This window comes from Phyllostomus hastatus, unplaced genomic scaffold (assembly GCF_019186645.2).
Source record: "Phyllostomus hastatus isolate PE091 unplaced genomic scaffold, TTU_PhHast_1.1 phas_contig_80, whole genome shotgun sequence".
NCBI classification, from domain to species: domain Eukaryota; kingdom Metazoa; phylum Chordata; class Mammalia; order Chiroptera; family Phyllostomidae; genus Phyllostomus; species Phyllostomus hastatus.
In genome coordinates this window covers 8547083-8566045 of record NW_025333960.1, presented here as the reverse complement: position 1 = coordinate 8566045, position 18963 = coordinate 8547083, and the positions used below count along the sequence as shown (strand labels likewise).

General features: G+C 34.0%; 1 protein-coding gene across 2 annotated transcripts in view; it reads left to right on the top strand.

The window, feature by feature from the left end:
- Nucleotides 1-15433, top strand: part of VAPA (VAMP associated protein A) — a 49992-nt gene extending 34559 nt beyond the window's left edge. Inside the window, exons 5-7 of one of the 2 annotated variants that reach the window (XM_045849765.1) lie at nucleotides 4140-4274; nucleotides 8469-8642; nucleotides 12095-15433. In XM_045849765.1, coding sequence (XP_045705721.1) covers nucleotides 4140-4274; nucleotides 8469-8642; nucleotides 12095-12253 — 468 coding nt within the window. In that variant the 3' untranslated portion in view covers nucleotides 12254-15433. The remainder of the gene's footprint in view (nucleotides 1-4139; nucleotides 4275-8468; nucleotides 8643-12094) is intronic. The other variant, XM_045849764.1, reaches the window with a different exon arrangement.
- Nucleotides 15434-18963: the final 3530 nt, after the last annotated feature.

Below are 18963 nucleotides of genomic sequence, written 5' to 3'. Positions count from 1 at the left end.
GGTTTTTACAGCCAGAAGTTGTGGGAACTTTTCTTCCTGGCCTTGGAACCTTGGGCTAGGGGGCCTGATATATCCCTCCCAAACTTTTATCCACCACACGTGTATGAGGGACCAACCCCTTCAGCATCTGCACCCCTCCTACCAGTCTGGATGGATGTGGTTTCTTTAATTCTGTAGTTGTCAGACTTTCATTTAACTCGATTTGTGCTGGTTCTCAGTGATGGTGGTTCTGTATTTTAGTTGTAATTTTGATGTGGTGTGTGAAAAGGTGAGCCATCTTGATGGAAGTCTCATACCCTTGGTAGTATTTTTTTTATGTCTAATATGAGAAGATGTTTCCAAACCTAGACTTCGAATCAGTGATTTCTTCAAGAATCTCTGGCTCCTTTCAGTGGAGATGGTGTATCAAGAACCTAATTTGGGCACTGTAATAAGACAATGACTTCAGAATTTTTTTCAAACTATTTTATTGGCCATAATTAGATGAAGGCCTTGATTATCATTGGAAGGCACTTCTTCAAATGGTAAAATTTTAATGGTAAAATCATGTCATGATCACATAGGAAGATGTATGTACTTTTGATTCTTGTGGTAGTGATGCATTTTGTGGTTGAGATATATTCTTAAAGGTCTTGGATAACTGAAAATGTCTAAAATTCATCACTGGCCCTGAAAAGAATGCACAGGTACTATGTGAACCAGCTGCAGTGCTGTTTGGCTATATCAGCTCATGTGGCATATTAGCTTTGCTGTTATGATTCTTTATGGATATTTTAAAGTGTGTAGACTTTGCATTTCAAGTTTTTCACATAAGACTTTTTAATATTTCAGTATATTAGTATTTGAGATTTACATAATTCAAATGTACAAAAAATGGGTCTATATTATATACAGCTAGAAGTGGCCTTAATTAATTCATGTTACATATTAAAAAGAAGGGCTGAACCACAGCTGTGTTTCTTTAAGGCAGCATTTCCCTGAGTGTGTTGGGTTGGAAGGGTTCTGTTGTCAAATGAGTTTGGAAAAACACTCCAAATACTAGGTCTTCCAGTAAAGAAGCACATTGCATTTATAGGCCCTGAATGAAGAAAGTATTGTTTAACCCAGCATTTCTTTTTTATTTAATGTAATGTAAAATCACTTTTGGAAACATTGGTACTGGTTAAGCTCATTCCTTTGTTGCTTGCTACTAACCTGCAGGTTCCATAAGAGATCTTAATTACTGAGAAATGTATTTAAATTGAGTGCACCCTGGCACAGACCCAGTTCTGAGTTGTTCATTATGTGACTTTGTCGAGTCATCAGTTTAATGTTGCAACTCATCCCTTTTAGGAAATATGAAACCTTAACATTGCCAAATCTGGAGTTTACAATAGTAAGAAATACATGATAAGGTTTTTATTTGTTTATTATAATTAAGGATGAAACCTTTTATATATAAAAATGCATATAAACATCTCTTATAATTCATTCATATGGTAATTAGACCCTGTTGATAATTGTGTCTTGCCATTTCCAATTCAGTGTTTACGGTTGAAATTGATAAAACTGCTTAAAAACTGGAATATCTTTGACATACTGGTTTCTTTGTAGTATACAGCTAGAATTTAGTTAGAAATCACCTAGCATTTATCTAGCATAGATCAAATTCCAAAATTACTTAATACCCTTTTTCTGTATGTTTATCTTCAGTTTAGTTAAAATTGTCAGTTAAGAAATTAGGGCATTACAGAATAGTCTTTTGTCTAGATAAAGTTTGTTAGTTTCCTGCAGATAAATTGATAAAATGTTTTTGATAAAAGCTGAATTCTGATCTGCATAAATTGATTAAAGGTGATACTCCCTTATTCAAGGAAAATGCATTTCTGAATATGCAATATTAACAAAAATGTTAAAAATACTTTTTTTTGGTTTATAGTATGATTGCTGTATTGTGAATTACTGGAGATCCTTTGATCTTTTTTGTTTTTTTTCTTAGTACATTTTAAAAAGTATGTTAATTGAAATAAAATTCAGTTTAGTTTTTGACAACTTCAGGTTTAATATACAAAAAACTCTCTCAGGATGGTATATTTAAAAAGGCCATTAGAATTCATGATCTTTAGTAGTCAGCTTAGAATAATTTAGTATCCAAAGTAGATTGAGAGTAGCAGTCATAGTTGTTGATACTTTCTTCTCAAAGTTGGTGTAGTGAGCAGGTCTTGTACTTTACAGTGTTGTTGTTTATGTTCAGCACCTCAGCCCACTCTGAAACCCCTGCCTGTAGCTCCTTGTCCACCCTACTGTGTACTGCTTGCCCCCGTCCCCCCGCCCCACCCCTTCCAACAAGTAGATAGTCATTGAATTTAAATAGAATATGTAAGTATACCTGTTCGAAGGTCTGGATCTATTTAGGTATGCTATTAATTATTGGGCATTTGCATGTTCTAAAAACAGTGGGAAAGGGCATGCTATTTTATTAGTTTCATGAGTTGTTTTAGGACCTTGATAATACCCTGTATATATAAAAAAAAAAGATTGAAGTTTTGTGGTCAATCTTGTAGGATAAGAAAGTTGACAGCTTTAGAAGTATAGTGGTTGAGTCCATGTTTTTATTGATATTTTTATAGTTTAAAGAAGTCATTTTTTGTGACAAACCAATTCTAATTTATTTGCCACACCATTAGAATGTGGGCTTTTTGGGGGGGAAATAGCTGTCTAATTTGGATCATAGAGTGACCCAAGAATCCAGGGACCCTTCTGTTTTAGAATAAAAGGAGGTACTATTAATAATTATTCATAGATAACAGGTATTAACTAATACTGCTGTTAAACACAATAAAATGTGTGGTCTCCCTAGTCCTAGGGAATAGCAGGTCTTTGAGTGGATATACTTCAGTAAATTATGGATATGTTTCATTAAATTAATGGTCCGTAAAGTTCAATTGAATTGTGTCAGTGCTAATACTGAGAGCCATTCTTTATGGTCCTTGGGTTGTTGGACTAAATAAAGCATTGACTATTTTATATTTTACCAAGTGGGGTTTTCTAAATTATAAGTTCTTTTAGTTACTGTCAACTCTGTATTAAATCTAATGTCCAGTTAGTAGTAGTGTTTTTTTTTCTTCCAGGATTGAATGTATTTATAGTTAAGTCATTTATCATGTTTATCACTTACTCAATTCTTTGTGTTCAATTACACCCCAATTTTTTTTGAGGCTTACAGTTTTACTTGACATTTTCCAAATTTTAAAAATGTATTGGATTTCATTTATGCCATACATATAATATCTGTTAATAATATATTTTCTAGGAAAAAATAATTTGTCTTAATAAAGAAAGGTAGGCTATCAAGAACAGCATTTCAGGGGTCTTAAGTATAAAGACTTTTTATGAGTAAATATACATTTTCTATTGAGACAAAGAACAGATTGGGGACAGTACATTATTAGTAAGATACAGTTCTCTTAGTTTTTATATATAATGTATATCAATAAGTATTACTTCAGAGTCAGTTCTAAACTTTTATTGTAATATTTTTATCTATATTAGAGAAATTTGAGAAGGTAGGAGAACTATGGAGATAATGGTATATACTAGAATGTTATGTGCATCTGAAATTTGTTCATTGGTCCTGGAAGAGGAGGTGTGTGTATATTTCGGGAGGGGTGTTGTTGAGTACTGGAGAGGTTTATTCATCACTGTAGTTTCTGAACCTCAAGGGGGAAAAATGTCATTTAAAAATTGTTCAGATTATTATCAAAGGTAAGAAAATATGAAGTGCTTGTTTTTCAGATATTGACAAGTATTGATTAATAACAAAAATTTAGCACCACAAAATTAGAAGGTATTCATTTTAAGATAACATAAGGCTAGCATAAATTTAATAAGGTTTATACATTTAAGCTTGTGAACAAAATGCAAATTGATCATAGCTAATTTTGTTTGGGAAATGTAAAAAAATTTCAGAAATTTCATACTTTTTGCTTTAACATAGCTATTATTTATTACTGTTATTTCTTATGTATAACACCTTTCTGTAGAATAAAATGATAATGTTTTAGAGCCTAATGATTTCTGTGTTAGTCATTCCTGATACCATGCAGGGAGAACTCAGAGTTTGGTGTGAATCTGAGAATGTGTTTCCCATACCACCTCAGGGTATAACTCCACCAGGGACTGCTCCAGCTGTCACTTCAGTAAGCAACATGAACAACACAGTTGCAACTCCTGCCAGTTATAACATGAAGAATGACCCCAGGGGACTCAATGTGTACAAACAGGAGAAGCAGAAGGTTTGTTTTAGGGAGTTAACAGACATAGGAGTGTACTAGTGTTACTGGTTATGTTAATGTAGTTATCTACCACATGGGTGGTATTGTGAGTATGTTATGTGAAGTAAATAGAATTGAAATTTTCAGTTATGTTTAAAATTACAGAACCACAATTCACTTAAAAACCACACACACAGACTATTTACTGTCCTAAAACAAAACAAAACAAATTTAACACTTAAAATCTCAATAGTGGGCAGGACAAATGTAAGTTTGGACATTACTATGAAATTGCTGTAATTTTTCCTGTCACTGAAATTTTGTGAGCATACTCTAAAAAGGGAGTTAGGAGCATATCTAAGTATCCAAATAGACTAGCAGACATGGGATTCCTATAGCAGCTGGCAAACATTGCTTTCCAGGGAAGTGTGTGTGTGTGTGTATGATAAGCGAGATTACTATTTTATATTTTATCATCAAATACAAATAATAGTAACCCCTCTTTAACTGTCATTGTTAGTTATTTACAATGCCCCAGGGTAGGAGAATTTGTGGTATAAAGCCTAAAGATCTTAGGTTATATTTGAATTTATTAATGTCTTCGTGTGTGTGTCTGTGTGTATGTGTCGACTTTTAGGTGATATAATGGTTCCTGTATGATTCCCTTTTCCATTTCTTGCTTACTGAAAACTTCAGGAACCCCACAGTGTGAATAATTTTCTTATACTTTGATTTGCCTTTACAGAGACATTGTATACTAAGGCTTAAAACCTGATGCTTTATGTAAATGTCTGGTTAGTTATTGATGATCCTAGAGTAACAGAATAAATTGGTTGTTTAGAGTGAAAATAAATCTTCAGTAATTTTATTATTCAAATACTATCAGTATGTTTTCCCAGGATAAGGCCTTAATTATGCCTCCAAACAATTTCATGCCATAGCTCTTGGCTTTAACCTTTATATATTTATACCCCTTACTCATAATAGTCACAAGAGTGTAGTCCCATATTTACATCCTTTTGCTTCTCTTTCTTAAGACTTCATTGCAAAAATCTACTTTGCCTTGTATTTTACCTTTCCCTAGTTCCAATCGCTTGCCCTGTCTTTGTCTAATTACCCCTAATAAGAATTAGTTAGAATATTGGAATTAAAATTCTGAAGGATATTAAAAAAGAATACAGAAGTAAATTCAACTCGGATGGAGAGGGATTACTGTAGGTGGACTACTTAATATAAGACAGTAGAGTAAGTGCAGCATAGGGTATATTTTCTTTATTAATATCATAGCCTTGACCTTATGGTTTATCTAAATTCATCAGTTTCCAAAAACTTGCAGCATGTTGTTGAATCCCTTTAGTTTGCTTTTTTCATGGTTCTCAGAACAACCAGTCTCCACTTTCTGGACCAGTCTGTAGCAACTGTCAAGGAACAAGCTGTTTTCCTGGAGCCAAACCTCACTAATGGAGCTCCTGAATGGAAGTTTATACTTAAAGTCACGGCAGCCTTAGTGTTTCTCATCAGGCCCTTCAGATTGTTACTAAATGAATGACTTACTCCCTCCACTTCCTTTAACCCCCAACTAAGTTAGGGATATATGATTATACTTTAAATATGCATAAATAAATTAGATTTCTTCGCATTTTCTACGTATGTTGACTGGTTTGTAGGGGGCCTAAAAAGTACAAGATATAATTATACTCCATGTAACTTGTTTCATGACTTAATTTGGCTCACTTTTGAAATATGTTTAAGCTTCACTTTATCTTTTTGCATTCCTAGTCTTGTGTTTATGTTCCACAAATTGGTTAAGACATTTCCTTTCCTTTTGGTTATAAAAGTGATATAAACACATTAAGGAAAATGTCAATAAAAAAGAAAAATCTAATTCTGCCACTGTAAGAAGATATTCATTGGCATGTTAAATCCCAGAGTGGTCATCTACCCATCAAATGTCTAACAAGAATGAAATGCTTTAAGTAATTTTAGTAAAGCATGGAATACAATATCTAATGGCATATTGTGTAATTTAAAATGAAAATAAAAAGATATGCATATAATTGAAGAAAGATTAAAATGTACATGTATGTGGAATTTACAAAATGGGCTTATGAAAAAAATATTGGAAGATAACAAATAATAGTTGTGTTGGATTGATGAAATAATGAGAGATAAATTCCTCATAATTCTAAATTTTCTGGAATTTCAAGAATTTATTTAAAAATAAAAATCCAATTGTGAAGAGTTTGATAATTCCTCATTTTATTTTTTTTCTCTCTACTTGTTGGCCTCACCTATTTCCTTCTATTTTTTTTAGTCAACTTTTTGGTATGAGCATGATATTTTTTTTCCCCAATTCTTAACCAAAACCTAAAGATGCCTCAGTTGCCGTATTGTTGACTATTGCCTTCTTTTTTACAGAGGAAGGCAACATGGCACCCTCATTTTCAGAAGTTGGACTTGTTCTAGGTTGGAATTTGAACACACTTGAAAAATCATTTTGAAATATAGTTGCTATTAAGTATTAAGGGAAAGAATATTGGTGGAAAGCAAAATGTATCAGGAACCGATTTTTAATAATGAAGATGGGATGGGTTGTGGATAGGGAAGGATAGGGTAAAGAATAAGAGAGCAAGAGAAAAAACTCAGATAAGAAAATTAAAGTAGCCGTTTTTTAAAGATTTTATTTTTAGAGGAAGGGAGAAGTCGAGAGAGACATCAACATGTGGTTGTCTCTCATGGGTTCCCTACTAGGGACCGGGCCTGAAACCCATGCATGTGTCTTGACTGGGAATTGAATCAGTGACCCTTTGGTTCTCAGGCTGGCACTCAGTCCACTGAGCCACTCCAACCAGAGCTGAAGTAGCCTTCTTAAAACCTTTCACAACTCTGAAGCTTCTAAAGAAAATTAGAAAAATCCAGGTCAAATACTATATAGTGTTGTACATTAGAATCTCATCATAACGTTAATTTTTAGATGGATTTAGGCATAATAATAAAATTACCTCCCTTTCATAAGAAAATACTGACTTTGAACAAACTATTTACTCTTAATATAAATTTAGGAGGTAGGATGGTGTGATCGGTATCTAATTGGTTTAAAATGTCATCAATGAGTACTGTGAAATGCCATAAAGTTGATTTGGAAGTATTTGTGTTAGAAGTTTATATCTGAATAAAGCAATTTATATCTTTTTATCTAAAATTAAATTTTTAGCAAGTCAAAATTTAATTAAAAAGATGAGTTGTCGCACTAATACTGTTAGGTTGTATGTGATGGGATAAATGATGTCAGGACTGAAGGATATGGAGGCACTTTAGATCAGAGGCTCAGAAGTACTTAAGTGTACTGCCTTAGGTATTTATCTTATGCCTTTGCCACTAGTTTTAAATGGGTGAATGTTGGTGAGAATTAAGATTTTGGGGGCTCATAGATTTAAAACTGGGTACTTTGATTCCGTATTGAATTTCATAAATTAAATCAAAGGGTAATTTGAAGGAATCATTTGTGTTTGAGTTTGAGATCATGGAAATAACTCCATTCCATTCTCTTCTCTCTCTTTTTTTTTTTTTTGGTTTATGTTCATTATTTCCCTTTCAAGGTTTATATCCTTTAGTTATTTTTTCCCCCATTAATAGAAGTTAGGTTTTCTTTTAAATGTTTTTCTTAGATAGTCTAATTTTATTGGAATGATTACAATAATATCCCCCCTACCCTCCCAGAACCTCATCTGAATTGCAGAATCAGAGCACTGAAAATGACCTTCGTATTTGGATTTTGGTTGTCGTCAGTTATTCAGCATACTTTCATTAAGTAACTACTGTTCGTCAAAGTGCTGGGTTAAGGGGTCAGTACAAAGAGAAATGACTCTTGCTCTCCCAGCCTCTGAAGTATTGTAGGAAAGAACATCAAAAATACATTATTATGATATATGATAAGTGCTTTGGTAGAGGTAAGTGCAAAGGGTTATGGGAGTAGAGGAGGGAGTGGGCTTATTTGCTTTATCTAACTACTGACATTTACTGATTTAGTCCCTCAAATTGTTCACAGGTGACTATAACATTCACTATCAAAAAAATTCTTATTGAAATTGAAAATTGTCAAACCTTTTAAATAATTATTTTGAAAAGAAGGATGTGGAGTTTAAATTTTTTCTTGTTTAAAACCTGTAAGGAGATTTAGTCAGTTAAAAAATTTTCTCTGTCTTTGTAACACAGAATGATATGGAACCTAGCAAAGCTGTTCCGCTGAATGCATCTAAACAAGATGGACCCATGCCAAAACCACATAGTGTTTCACTTAATGACACTGAAACAAGGAAACTCATGGAAGAGTGTAAAAGACTTCAGGGAGAAATAATGAAGCTGTCAGAAGAAAATCGACACCTGAGAGTAAGTTATATTTTGAAAATAAGTTGATTTAAATGAAGGTATAGGACATGTGACCGTTGTTAGGCCATTTTATCTATCAGTTTTGGGGCAGTTCTTTCTCCTTTTCTTCAGTTTGATTATGTCCTGTCCTTTACTCTGTATTCCCAGCCTCTTTGAACAGTTTTACCATGGCTTCTCATTGCCTGCAAGTTCTTTTCCTAGGTATTGCTTGCTTGAACTTATTTGAACCCTTCACATTCTGTGCCCTAGTCATACGAACTGCCTAGAATGGTGCTGCTTATAGAGGAGCCAACCGCTAGTCACCTGGGGCTGTCGAGCACTTGAAATGAGGTTACAGTCATTAATTTGTGTAGAGTGCTGAAAATGACACATTGACCTCTTTATCTAACTACTGACATTTACTACTGACATTAACTGAATTTAGTCCCGCTAAAATTGTTCACAGGTGACTATAACATTCACTATCAAAAAAATTCTTATTGAAATTGAAAATTGTCAAACCTTTTAAATAATTTTGAAAAGAAGGATGTGGAGTTTAAAAATTTTCATCGTGAGAAATGGGTGCCGAGTGGGAAGCAAGCACCAAGTCCTGGAACATTTTTTTCTTGTTAAAATGTGAAGAGTATAGGGTTTGACGAGTTCTGAAAGTAATGATTACTGAGATATGACTGTATTTTGGATTGAGATGTGCTGTGAGTGTAAAATATACACTGATTTCTTAGGCATAGTATCAAAAAAATGGTTAAGTACATATTTTTTGTATTATTTGGGATTATATGGGATTGAATATATTATTAAGGTTAATTTTGCCAGTTTCTTTTCACTTTTTTAATATGCCATTAGAAAATTTAAAATTACATATGTGGCTCACATTTGTAAAGTTCATACTATGTTTGTATTGGACAGTGTTGGGCTATAGTTTCCTGAAGAAGCGTCTCTTTTTTTACCATCCCTCCTCCGCCTTTTTGCTTTGTCTTAAGTTCTTCCCTCTGACTGGAATGCCTTTGAATTCTTGTCCCTACCCTCACAACACATACATGCATGCACTTTTTTTTCTTGGTACTTGTTTATTGTAATATTTTCAGTATAACCTTTTATAGGGTGCTCTCCCTCCAAAACCAAAAGAAAAATTCTTTAGGAATGCTGTCTCCTTTGTTTCCACCAAGTCTGTTACTTGTTGGATGTGGATGTAGAGTACTCCCTCTAGTGGACAGTACTTTCCTGGGGCAAGGACTGTGTGGAGTCATTTTTGCATTCATAGACATATGTATCATAGTCATTAGTGTATATTCAAATGAATAAATGAATGGATTGGTGAATTGAGTAATTTGAATATGTATGGAGGTTATTATTAATTAGCCTTTGACAAGTAATTATTTCAAGATCTGAGTACCTTTAAATTTTTTTAAGGCTTTGTTTTAGGTTTTGGTATTAAAATATTGATGGATGATACAAAAACAAGCTAAGTTATGGAACTTAATCTACATTTTGTTATTCTGTCTGTTAAGTGTACATAAGAACCACCCTGAATCAAAAGCACTATATTTTGAATTGATCAGTGCTGAAATAATTTTTCTGGTTATCTTCATATTCCTTAGTGGCCCCCAGGGACCCTCTGCCTCCAGCACCTATCTGAATAGTGGAAAAATTATCTCCATTTCATACTCCACATCGTGCAGTTTTGTTAATTTGTCTTCTAGGACTTGCACAAGTTGTGTTCTTTGTTGAAAGATGTGTTCCTTAGTATACGCAGTGTATTTGTTCCAGAAACCACTGTTTATCTCTTGGCAGAGAGGGGAGAAGTGGAAATGATAGGAATGGTTGGTACAGGCAGGGCAGGGCTGGAAAATAGGAAGAGTGAACCAGGAGATAGGTGAGTGAGACTTAATTTTTGGTTGTAACTCTTAATAGGCTGATGTTCTCTAGGAGATGTTATTTGAAAAAACATTCTGCTGTTTAAAAGATAAAAGACCATTGGCTTACAGAATCCATTTCAAGCTTTTTAATATTTTATACATAAGACCCATCATATTTTGTTGCCATACTAACTTTCTTGAGCATGTCTGATCACTAACCTTTTATATTTCTCTGCCTCTGTGGTTCTTAATCCAGACCATATCCTAATCTCCCAGAGAACCATTTAAAAATGTACTTGGCTAGGCCCTGCCCAGACCTAGTGAATCAGAATCATCAGGACCATATTTTAAAGTTCTTGCTGGGATTGAGAATCATTGCTCTCACCACACAGGATTAATTAGCATAAGACCAAAAAGACCCACAAACCCTCAGAAAATCTAGTAATGCAAATAAAACTGTGTTTTGTCAGGTAGCCTCTTGGTACACAGGAGTCAGTATGAGAATGTAAAAATTAGCTTGTAGTGAGGAGATAAAAATGTGCCCTGCCATTCATCTGGTTGAAATGATGGGACACAAACAGATAAAGCCAAATCTAAGTAACAAATACAGATATTGGTATTTTCCCTAGGGTCGTACTGCCACTGATAAAGTGTCATAACAACCTCCCATCTTCAGTGACTACTACTTTTTTTTACTGAGAAACATTGTCCCCTAAAATCATAGACTGTCAGAAACTTTGCTGTGTGAAACCATCATATCAGTAAGAATGAAGCAACCCACTCTTGTCTGGAGCATCAAAGTCAGCTTGGTATAGAAAAGCAGCCTCCCTGTTGAGTCTAGGTACGGAGCTTTGGATGGGTGTGTTGATGTATATAACACTCCACATCTATTGTAATTAGAACTTTCCAAAGAAATTATTCAGTGTTTACAGCTCAGATCCAGTGCTGACCCTTTTACACACAGCTTTCCTGCTTTACTTTGAGCATATCAAAAAACTACATTATTTAAATTTCACCCTGAACTTCCCCTTTCTTTCAAATCCTATAAAGTTGTTCTACCCTTGGTGAGTTACCTGTGCCTCTGCTGTGCTGGTGCCCTGGTTGCAGGGAGTAAGTGAACCTGTCAGACTGCAGGTTTATTTCTGGTCTTTGGCTAATTGGGCTAGGGTAGGTGTAAAAAAAACTATGGGCCACCTTGGAAATACATACATGCACAGAACTCTTTAGTTGTATTAATTTTAATAATGGAATTTTTTCATCTATTTAAATACAGCCGTATGTGATTTTTCAGATTTTTAGGAGTGTATTTCTGAGCTCTAGTTTCTAAAATCCGCATTATTGTGGCATAATTTACACTGTCAAGTCACTCATTGTAAGGGTACAATTTAATGATTTTTAGTAAATTTACAGAATTGTGCACATCACTGGAATCCAGTTTTAGAATGTTTGCATTGCCCTAGAAAGTTTTCTTATTCCAGTTAGCAGTAAATCCTGTTCACACCCCCAGGCTGTTTTCTCTCTGTTGATTTTTAGCTTGGTATTCTTATATGCATATTTGTTTTTAAAACTTTTTTTGTGCGTATATATTTTTTCTAGGATGAAGGCTTAAGGCTCAGAAAGGTAGCACACTCGGATAAACCTGGATCAACCTCAACTGCGTCCTTCAGAGATAATGTCACCAGTCCTCTTCCTTCACTTCTTGTTGTAATTGCAGCCATTTTCATTGGATTCTTTCTAGGGAAATTCATCTTGTAGAGTGAAGCATGCAGAGTGCTATTTCTTTTATTTTCTCTTGACCAGAAAAAGATGTGTTTACCTACCATTTCATTGGTAGTATGGCCCACGGTGACCATTTTTGTGTGTGTGTACAGCGTCATATAGGCTTTGCCTTTAATGATCTCTTACGGTTAGAAAACAGAATAAAAACAAACTGTTTGGCTACTGGACAAATTGTATATTACCAGATCATCACTAGCAGATGTCAGTTGCACATTCAGTCCTTTATGAAATTCATAAATAAAGAGTTGTTCTTTCTTTGTTGTTTTAATAAGAGTTCAAGAATTGTTCAGAGTCTTGTAAATGTTATTTTAATAATCCCTTTAAATTTTATCTGTTGCTGTTACCTCTTGAAATGATTTATTTAGATTGCTAATCCCACTCATTCAGGAAATGCCAAGGGGTATTCTGTGGGGAAATGGTGCCTCTTACAGTGTAAATTTTCTCCTTTACCTTTGCTAATATGGCAGAACTTTTCTTATCCCTTGTGAGGCAGTTGTTGACTGAGTTTTTCATCCTTACAGTTCTGTCCCATGGTATTTAACATTAAAACAAATAAAACTATTAACAGATTCTTGCTCAACAGCTTGTGTCTGTCGTGTCATTAGACGGGGATAACAGAAAGTCCACTCCATGATAATTTGAAACTTATAATGCATAATTTTATTTCACATTGAAAAACCCTTTCAGATTTACAGTATTTGTAAGTAAAAGTTCTCATTCTATTAATGAAAGGAACTGATCAGTTTCACTGTACTTTTCGTATTTTGAAAGATAATCAGTTTGTCTTCAAGATAATATAAAATAAGCAAATTCGATGAGAATAAAAGTGCTGTAATTTTTGTCAGTTTATGTGTATGCCTTGTGGCTGTATTGCGTTTACCCCATTCTAAACAGGTCCTTTTAGTATTGTCCCAAGAAAGATTTATTCTTCTTGGTTGTTCTAGTCAAGTGCTTTTTAATGAGCTTATTAATAATTCCTTTTATAATATTTCATAATAATAGTTAAAAGTAGGTGTTTTTCCTGCCCAATTTGACACTCAAAGTAAATTCCCATTCTGGAAATTTCTTATCACTGAGCAAGCCTTGGGAATCTTTGTGAGAAATGACTTTATTCCTTGCAGTTCTGTTAACCACGTGAAACATTTTCAGTGTAAATGTGCATTATAGGGTTTGAATTTATTTCATGTGTATCAGCATAGAAAATTTTGGAACCGTAGAAAATATGTTCTTTTTTTTTTTTTTTTTTAACTGAGTACAAGTGAATTTTGATCCTGAAAATAGGTGTTGGTTTTGTAAAAGATACATTTCTATCTGAAAGGGAGATTGGACTTTGGGACTTGATGTGGGTCAGTGAAGTATGTTAGGCCCATGTCTCTGTATACATTTTATAAATGAGTGAAATGCTCTAAGTATTTTGTTTGCCCTTTCATTTTAAGTATATTTTGATTTGTCTAATCACATTTATTGTGTCATTGGCTCTATATAGTATTTTCTACAAAACTTCTTGCTATTGTGCAAAAGTTACTAAAAACAAGCACAAGTAACACCCATCCATTACTGGCATGCTACTGCAGGTAATGTTTCCATTGCTGCTGTATGAATTACAGTCATTGTAAAATTTCCTTCCCTTTCTGATAACTGGAAAAGCATGCTAGAAAGAGTCTTGCATTTTTACCCCATAAATGCAGAATCAGTAATTCCTTGGCTTAAAGCTCTGTATAATCTACATTATTGGTGATAAGTATCAAGCTTGATATTTCATGGCTGTCATTTTTTTAAACATTTAAGTTCTCAAAAATTTACCAAAATCCCATTTCATGGGAATGTTCCTTAGATATCATTTTGTTCAACCCCTTTGTTTATAGTTAAGGAAACTAAGGCCTTTATGAGAGAGAGTTAAAGAGAACTTTCCTTGCATCTCATAGATAGGTGAGGCAGGGCTAGACCTAGTAATCTGCTCTCCTGACTTTGGTTTGGTGTGTTTTCTGGTCACTTTGTAGGAAAAAAAAATGTATTAATTTAGTTGATGACTTGAAATAATGAACCTAAGATGCCATTTAATAAAAGTATGTGGTTTTCTATCATAGACTTGTATTATACACCACTACTGTTGAATAGTCTCATGTGTATGTTTTCTTTTAGTGTTTAGGCTAGAAATGCTCCCATCCCCTAACATTGGTAATAAACACTATGAAATACAGTGTATTTTTAGATAGGCATTTTGCAAAATGCATTATGCAATGGCTGGATTTTAGATAGAGTATAGTCTGGGCAGCACCTGCAAAGAAAAGGGTGTGTGGGCTTAACTGCTTTACATATCAGGAAATGCTCTAATTGTATAGGAGACTTTTAATTTGTTCTTTTTAATGAATGTATGAAGTGTGATCAGATTATTTTATTACCAATGGTTACTTTAAGAGTTCAGCTGTATTGACTGATAACATAGATTAAATTGTCTTCATTTCTTACATGTTTAGAAAATTTTGTCTGCCTGCTTACTTTTGTATGTAAGCATGAGGGAAATACACTGTTGCTAATACTGAAATCACAATCCAGTAACTAAGGCCTTAAGTTCATATGTGATGTTAAATGCACTACCTTCCTTCATTCTTTCTATAATTAATGTACCTTAACTCTGCCCATTCTTTTATTTACAAGAAACAAATTTAAGAATTGTACTCTTGAGTGTGTTACCTTTTAAAAAATGGCACTTGGAAAAATGTACTTAATTCAGAAGTTCTGGTCAAAGAAAAAATAATATTTCTCCTTCAAGTATCTTGCTCAGAACTTTTGCTAAAATTGATATTATCTGCTGTGGGAATTACTTTTGAATTGTAATCATTCAAAACATGCCACTTCAAAAAGAAGTTTTATCAATATGGTAAAAAAGAAGAGTTCTTATACAGTATGACCCCAAATTGTGATCTTTTGCCACTTTAAAAGCAATCAAGTAATAGTTTTCCTAGAGCTTTGCACATTCCTATTCAGTGATTTGGTGTGTGCATAGATTTTTAAAAAATGACCTTTCTGGGCGTTAGGGAAAGATCAGTGTTTACCGTATGGAAAAACAATAAAAATAAGGTAAATGATCTTTATTTTCTAGCTTTCAGAGGAAATTAAACTGTTACGTGAATAAATAAACTGATTAAAAATCTGGTGAAGTGTCATTTTCCTTTCCAAAAACAAACCAAAAGTAATGTGATTTCAACAGATTATAATGGTTTATATGTTTGTGTTGTGTCTAGTAATACTAGTCAGTTATTGACTGGGACTTGAGTTCTGATGGCAGGTAAGTCTTTTGCTTAACGACCTAGAAATTAAATGTTTTTTTGTGGGAAATTGGGATCAGCTAGTTTTTTGTTCCTCATTTGGTAGCACACAATGTTGGTAGAAGCCATGCTTCTGAAGAGTGCGGTGCAGGAGCAGTGGCCTCTTGTCAATGCCCAGCCTGTTGGGGATTGATGCAAAGGAGTTTGAGCGTTCCTCCTTAAAGAAAATTTTATCTTTTTACATTTCTGATTATAGAAATAATAATGTTTGCATTTTAGAGAATTTGGAAAATACGTTTTAAAAAACAATGTCAAATCTTGACATCCAGCAGTATCAATTTCTATGGACATTTATTTCCTTACAATGCTTTTAAAGCATAATCATAAGTTACATACAACTTTGTGTCCTGTTTGTTTCATTTAATCATTTCTCTGGTTTATTGAAAACCAAGCATAAGTGACTGTAAAATACTTGGCTTTGTTTTTATGATCACTTTCTTCACTATAAAATTATGGACATTTTATTTATAATATAAAGCTTGATTGGCCAGATAAGTCTACATCTAGTTGTGCATACCCACATTTCTTTTGTTTTAAAACTCAGTTTCTTATTTTTTAGTTGTTCCTGTCTGTATATAACACCCATCTTGAAAGAAGGTGTAGGGAACTATTAAGATAACTATTTATTGGTATTCAAATGTAGCATTACATTAACTCATGTAATGAGCTGAAATGATGCTTAAACAGTACCTGTATTGATAATGACAGTTCATCTGGAAAGGAGACCTGGCACGGTCATTCAGTTTTAAGTTCCACCCATTATAATCTGCAGCCATACAGCTGCATTTGTGGGCTTTTAAATGTCAAAGCCGGATAAAAAATAGGTTTAAGCAAGGCAAGTTCTCCAGTATAGGGAAGCAGTGTTTTCTGAATTCCTTGTATATTAATCTTTACAAATAAGTTGCAGGAATCACCTTGAGGTATTGCTTAATGCAAGTGCCATCTTTGTAAAGTTAGGATTGTTACAATACTGGCAGGTTTTTAACCTGTAGTTTACAGTGTAAACAAAGCTGAGCTGTTTGTATGCAAATAAATGATTTGAGAAATTTTATGGGACTCAACTTTACCAGTTGGCTAACACCCAAAGTGATTATCTTCATCCACCTGAGAAGTTTATTTTACCCATTATGTATTTCTCAAAGTATTAGATGGACTTAAAGATGCTTATTAACTATGTGCTAGGTAATAGTTTTGTCAACTCAGTCTTTTGGATTATATGAAATAGGTACTGTTTTTTATCTCCATTGTATGGGGTGTAAGTTGGCAGACAGCTTTAGAGAGGTTAAACATGCTCAGATTTGCATAGCTTTATGTAACCGGACAGGAGTTAAAGCTGGATCCCGGTGGTCTGATCCTGGAACCCATGCTCTTAACCATTGTAATCTACCTTGCAAAGGAAATGACTGGTACCAATTCAAACACTGACTCCAAAAAACTGGTAGGTGGTTTTGTGATGCTTTTGAGTTCACTTTAAAGGCAGTACTTACTGGTATTTCTTTGTGAAAACTTTTGGTCTTAAATTTTCAGATTTTTTCTTGCCATTATCTCGAAGAAGTGAAAAGAAATAAAATGCCCATTAGCAATTACAGCTCTTGAACAAAATCAACATAAACATTACTAAGCAAATTTATTAGTATATTATATGAAGGAGGTCCCGGAAGTGGTTTGTGTACACCTTAAAGATGGGAATTTTGATCATTTATGGTCAAAATTCTTGATACTGTTTATGGTTCTACAAAGAACAAAGGTTGTCAAATAATATACTTAGGAACCTTGAAGGAAAAAAATTTTTAGAAGTTACACTGAAGCTCTAAAGAAAATGTTACAGACGGTTGAAATTGTAAGTACTGTTACACATTACTGAGCAATAGGAATTCCTAGTTCAGTTCATTCTTTGTCTCAAGAAGTAGAGGTTTGTGAGGAATTACATAAAGAGTTATAACATAGTGTTGGAGGGCAAACCTCCTTTTTCTTTGTGTGCTATTTTAATCCAAAGTGTAAGTCCTTAAATGTATAGTATGTAGATAAATATGTGAGGTGTGCCAAGCTACTTTGAATTAAATTCATACAAATATGTCACTTTAAAAATTCAACTAAAGCTACACTGTTGAGGCTCAAAGTTTTGCTGCAAAGTATTTCTTAGGATGCTTTTCTGTACTTGCCATCAAGTTTTATGAAATTGAAGTAAAATTCAGATTTTCTTTGAAAAGTTTAGAGATTATGTTTAATTTATTAAATAAGAATTCCCTCCCCGAGGGAAAAATTCTCTTGCACTTTGAGACCCACCACTCTCTTCCCTGTTGAATTTGTTGACTGAGGGATTTACTCACATGTGTTTTATGAAGTCATGGTTTCTTAACAAGGTCCTACATTATGCGATGAGGAAATGCCTTAATAGGAATCTTAGTTTTTAATTGGATAAAGTGGTTCCTTTGTAAGATAAGTGTTGGGTGGAATGAGAATTTCAGAGGGACAAGTATTTGAATGTGTGCTGAAAGCTTTTCAGCATGACCTTTAAAGTGCGAAAAATTTGTGTTCATCCTTACAATATTTGTATCAATATGCATCATGAGGGGAACAGCTACCACTACAGAGTACATCTGTGCATTTGGTTGAGGTAGTAAATGGTGTAAGTGTTCCCAACAAATAGTGTTTAAACTACTTAAATATGTAAACATTCTTTCCACCCAATAATGCTTAAGTCTCCTAACTCCAGAAGCCTGCACTGCATGTCTCGATAGAAAATGAGGTTGTATGTTTAAATGTTCAACATCCCTCAATTGTGTGAGATGAGATGGACAGTAGTGCTCACAGACGGCATTTTTGTCTAGTTCATTGTGAAGGTTTCTCCAGTTTTCACAAATTTTATTTTTCTATATTTGCTTTGAATATTTTGGTTTCTTTTAAGAAGCATTCATCAAAGATAATGATAACTAAAGTCCCCTTAATTCCCTTCCACAATCATATTTTCCTTTGTGAAACTGCAATCTGAAACTTAGGCGTACCATTCTTGTTCTACGTTGTTTTACTACACATGTATGAAATAGTATATAGTGAATTGTGCATGTTTTAAAATGTCCTTTACACAGAATTTTATTTCTGTAGCTCTACCCTCATCTAAAATTCTGTTTTGGAAGCCCCCATACTTCCAGGTATATCCTTTGGGGTGTCTTCATCTTTGTTTCATGAACTAATAGACCATTTTCTCCTCTGCTTTACCAGCTTGGACCTGCTGTAGTAGTGATGTTTTCAGATGCTTCCAGCTAGAATTGAAATGACACCAGCACCTAACAAGGGCCCTTGCCACTGCTGCTGAAGCCGAATCTGGTGGTGGTTTGTTCTAGGACTGGGTTATGA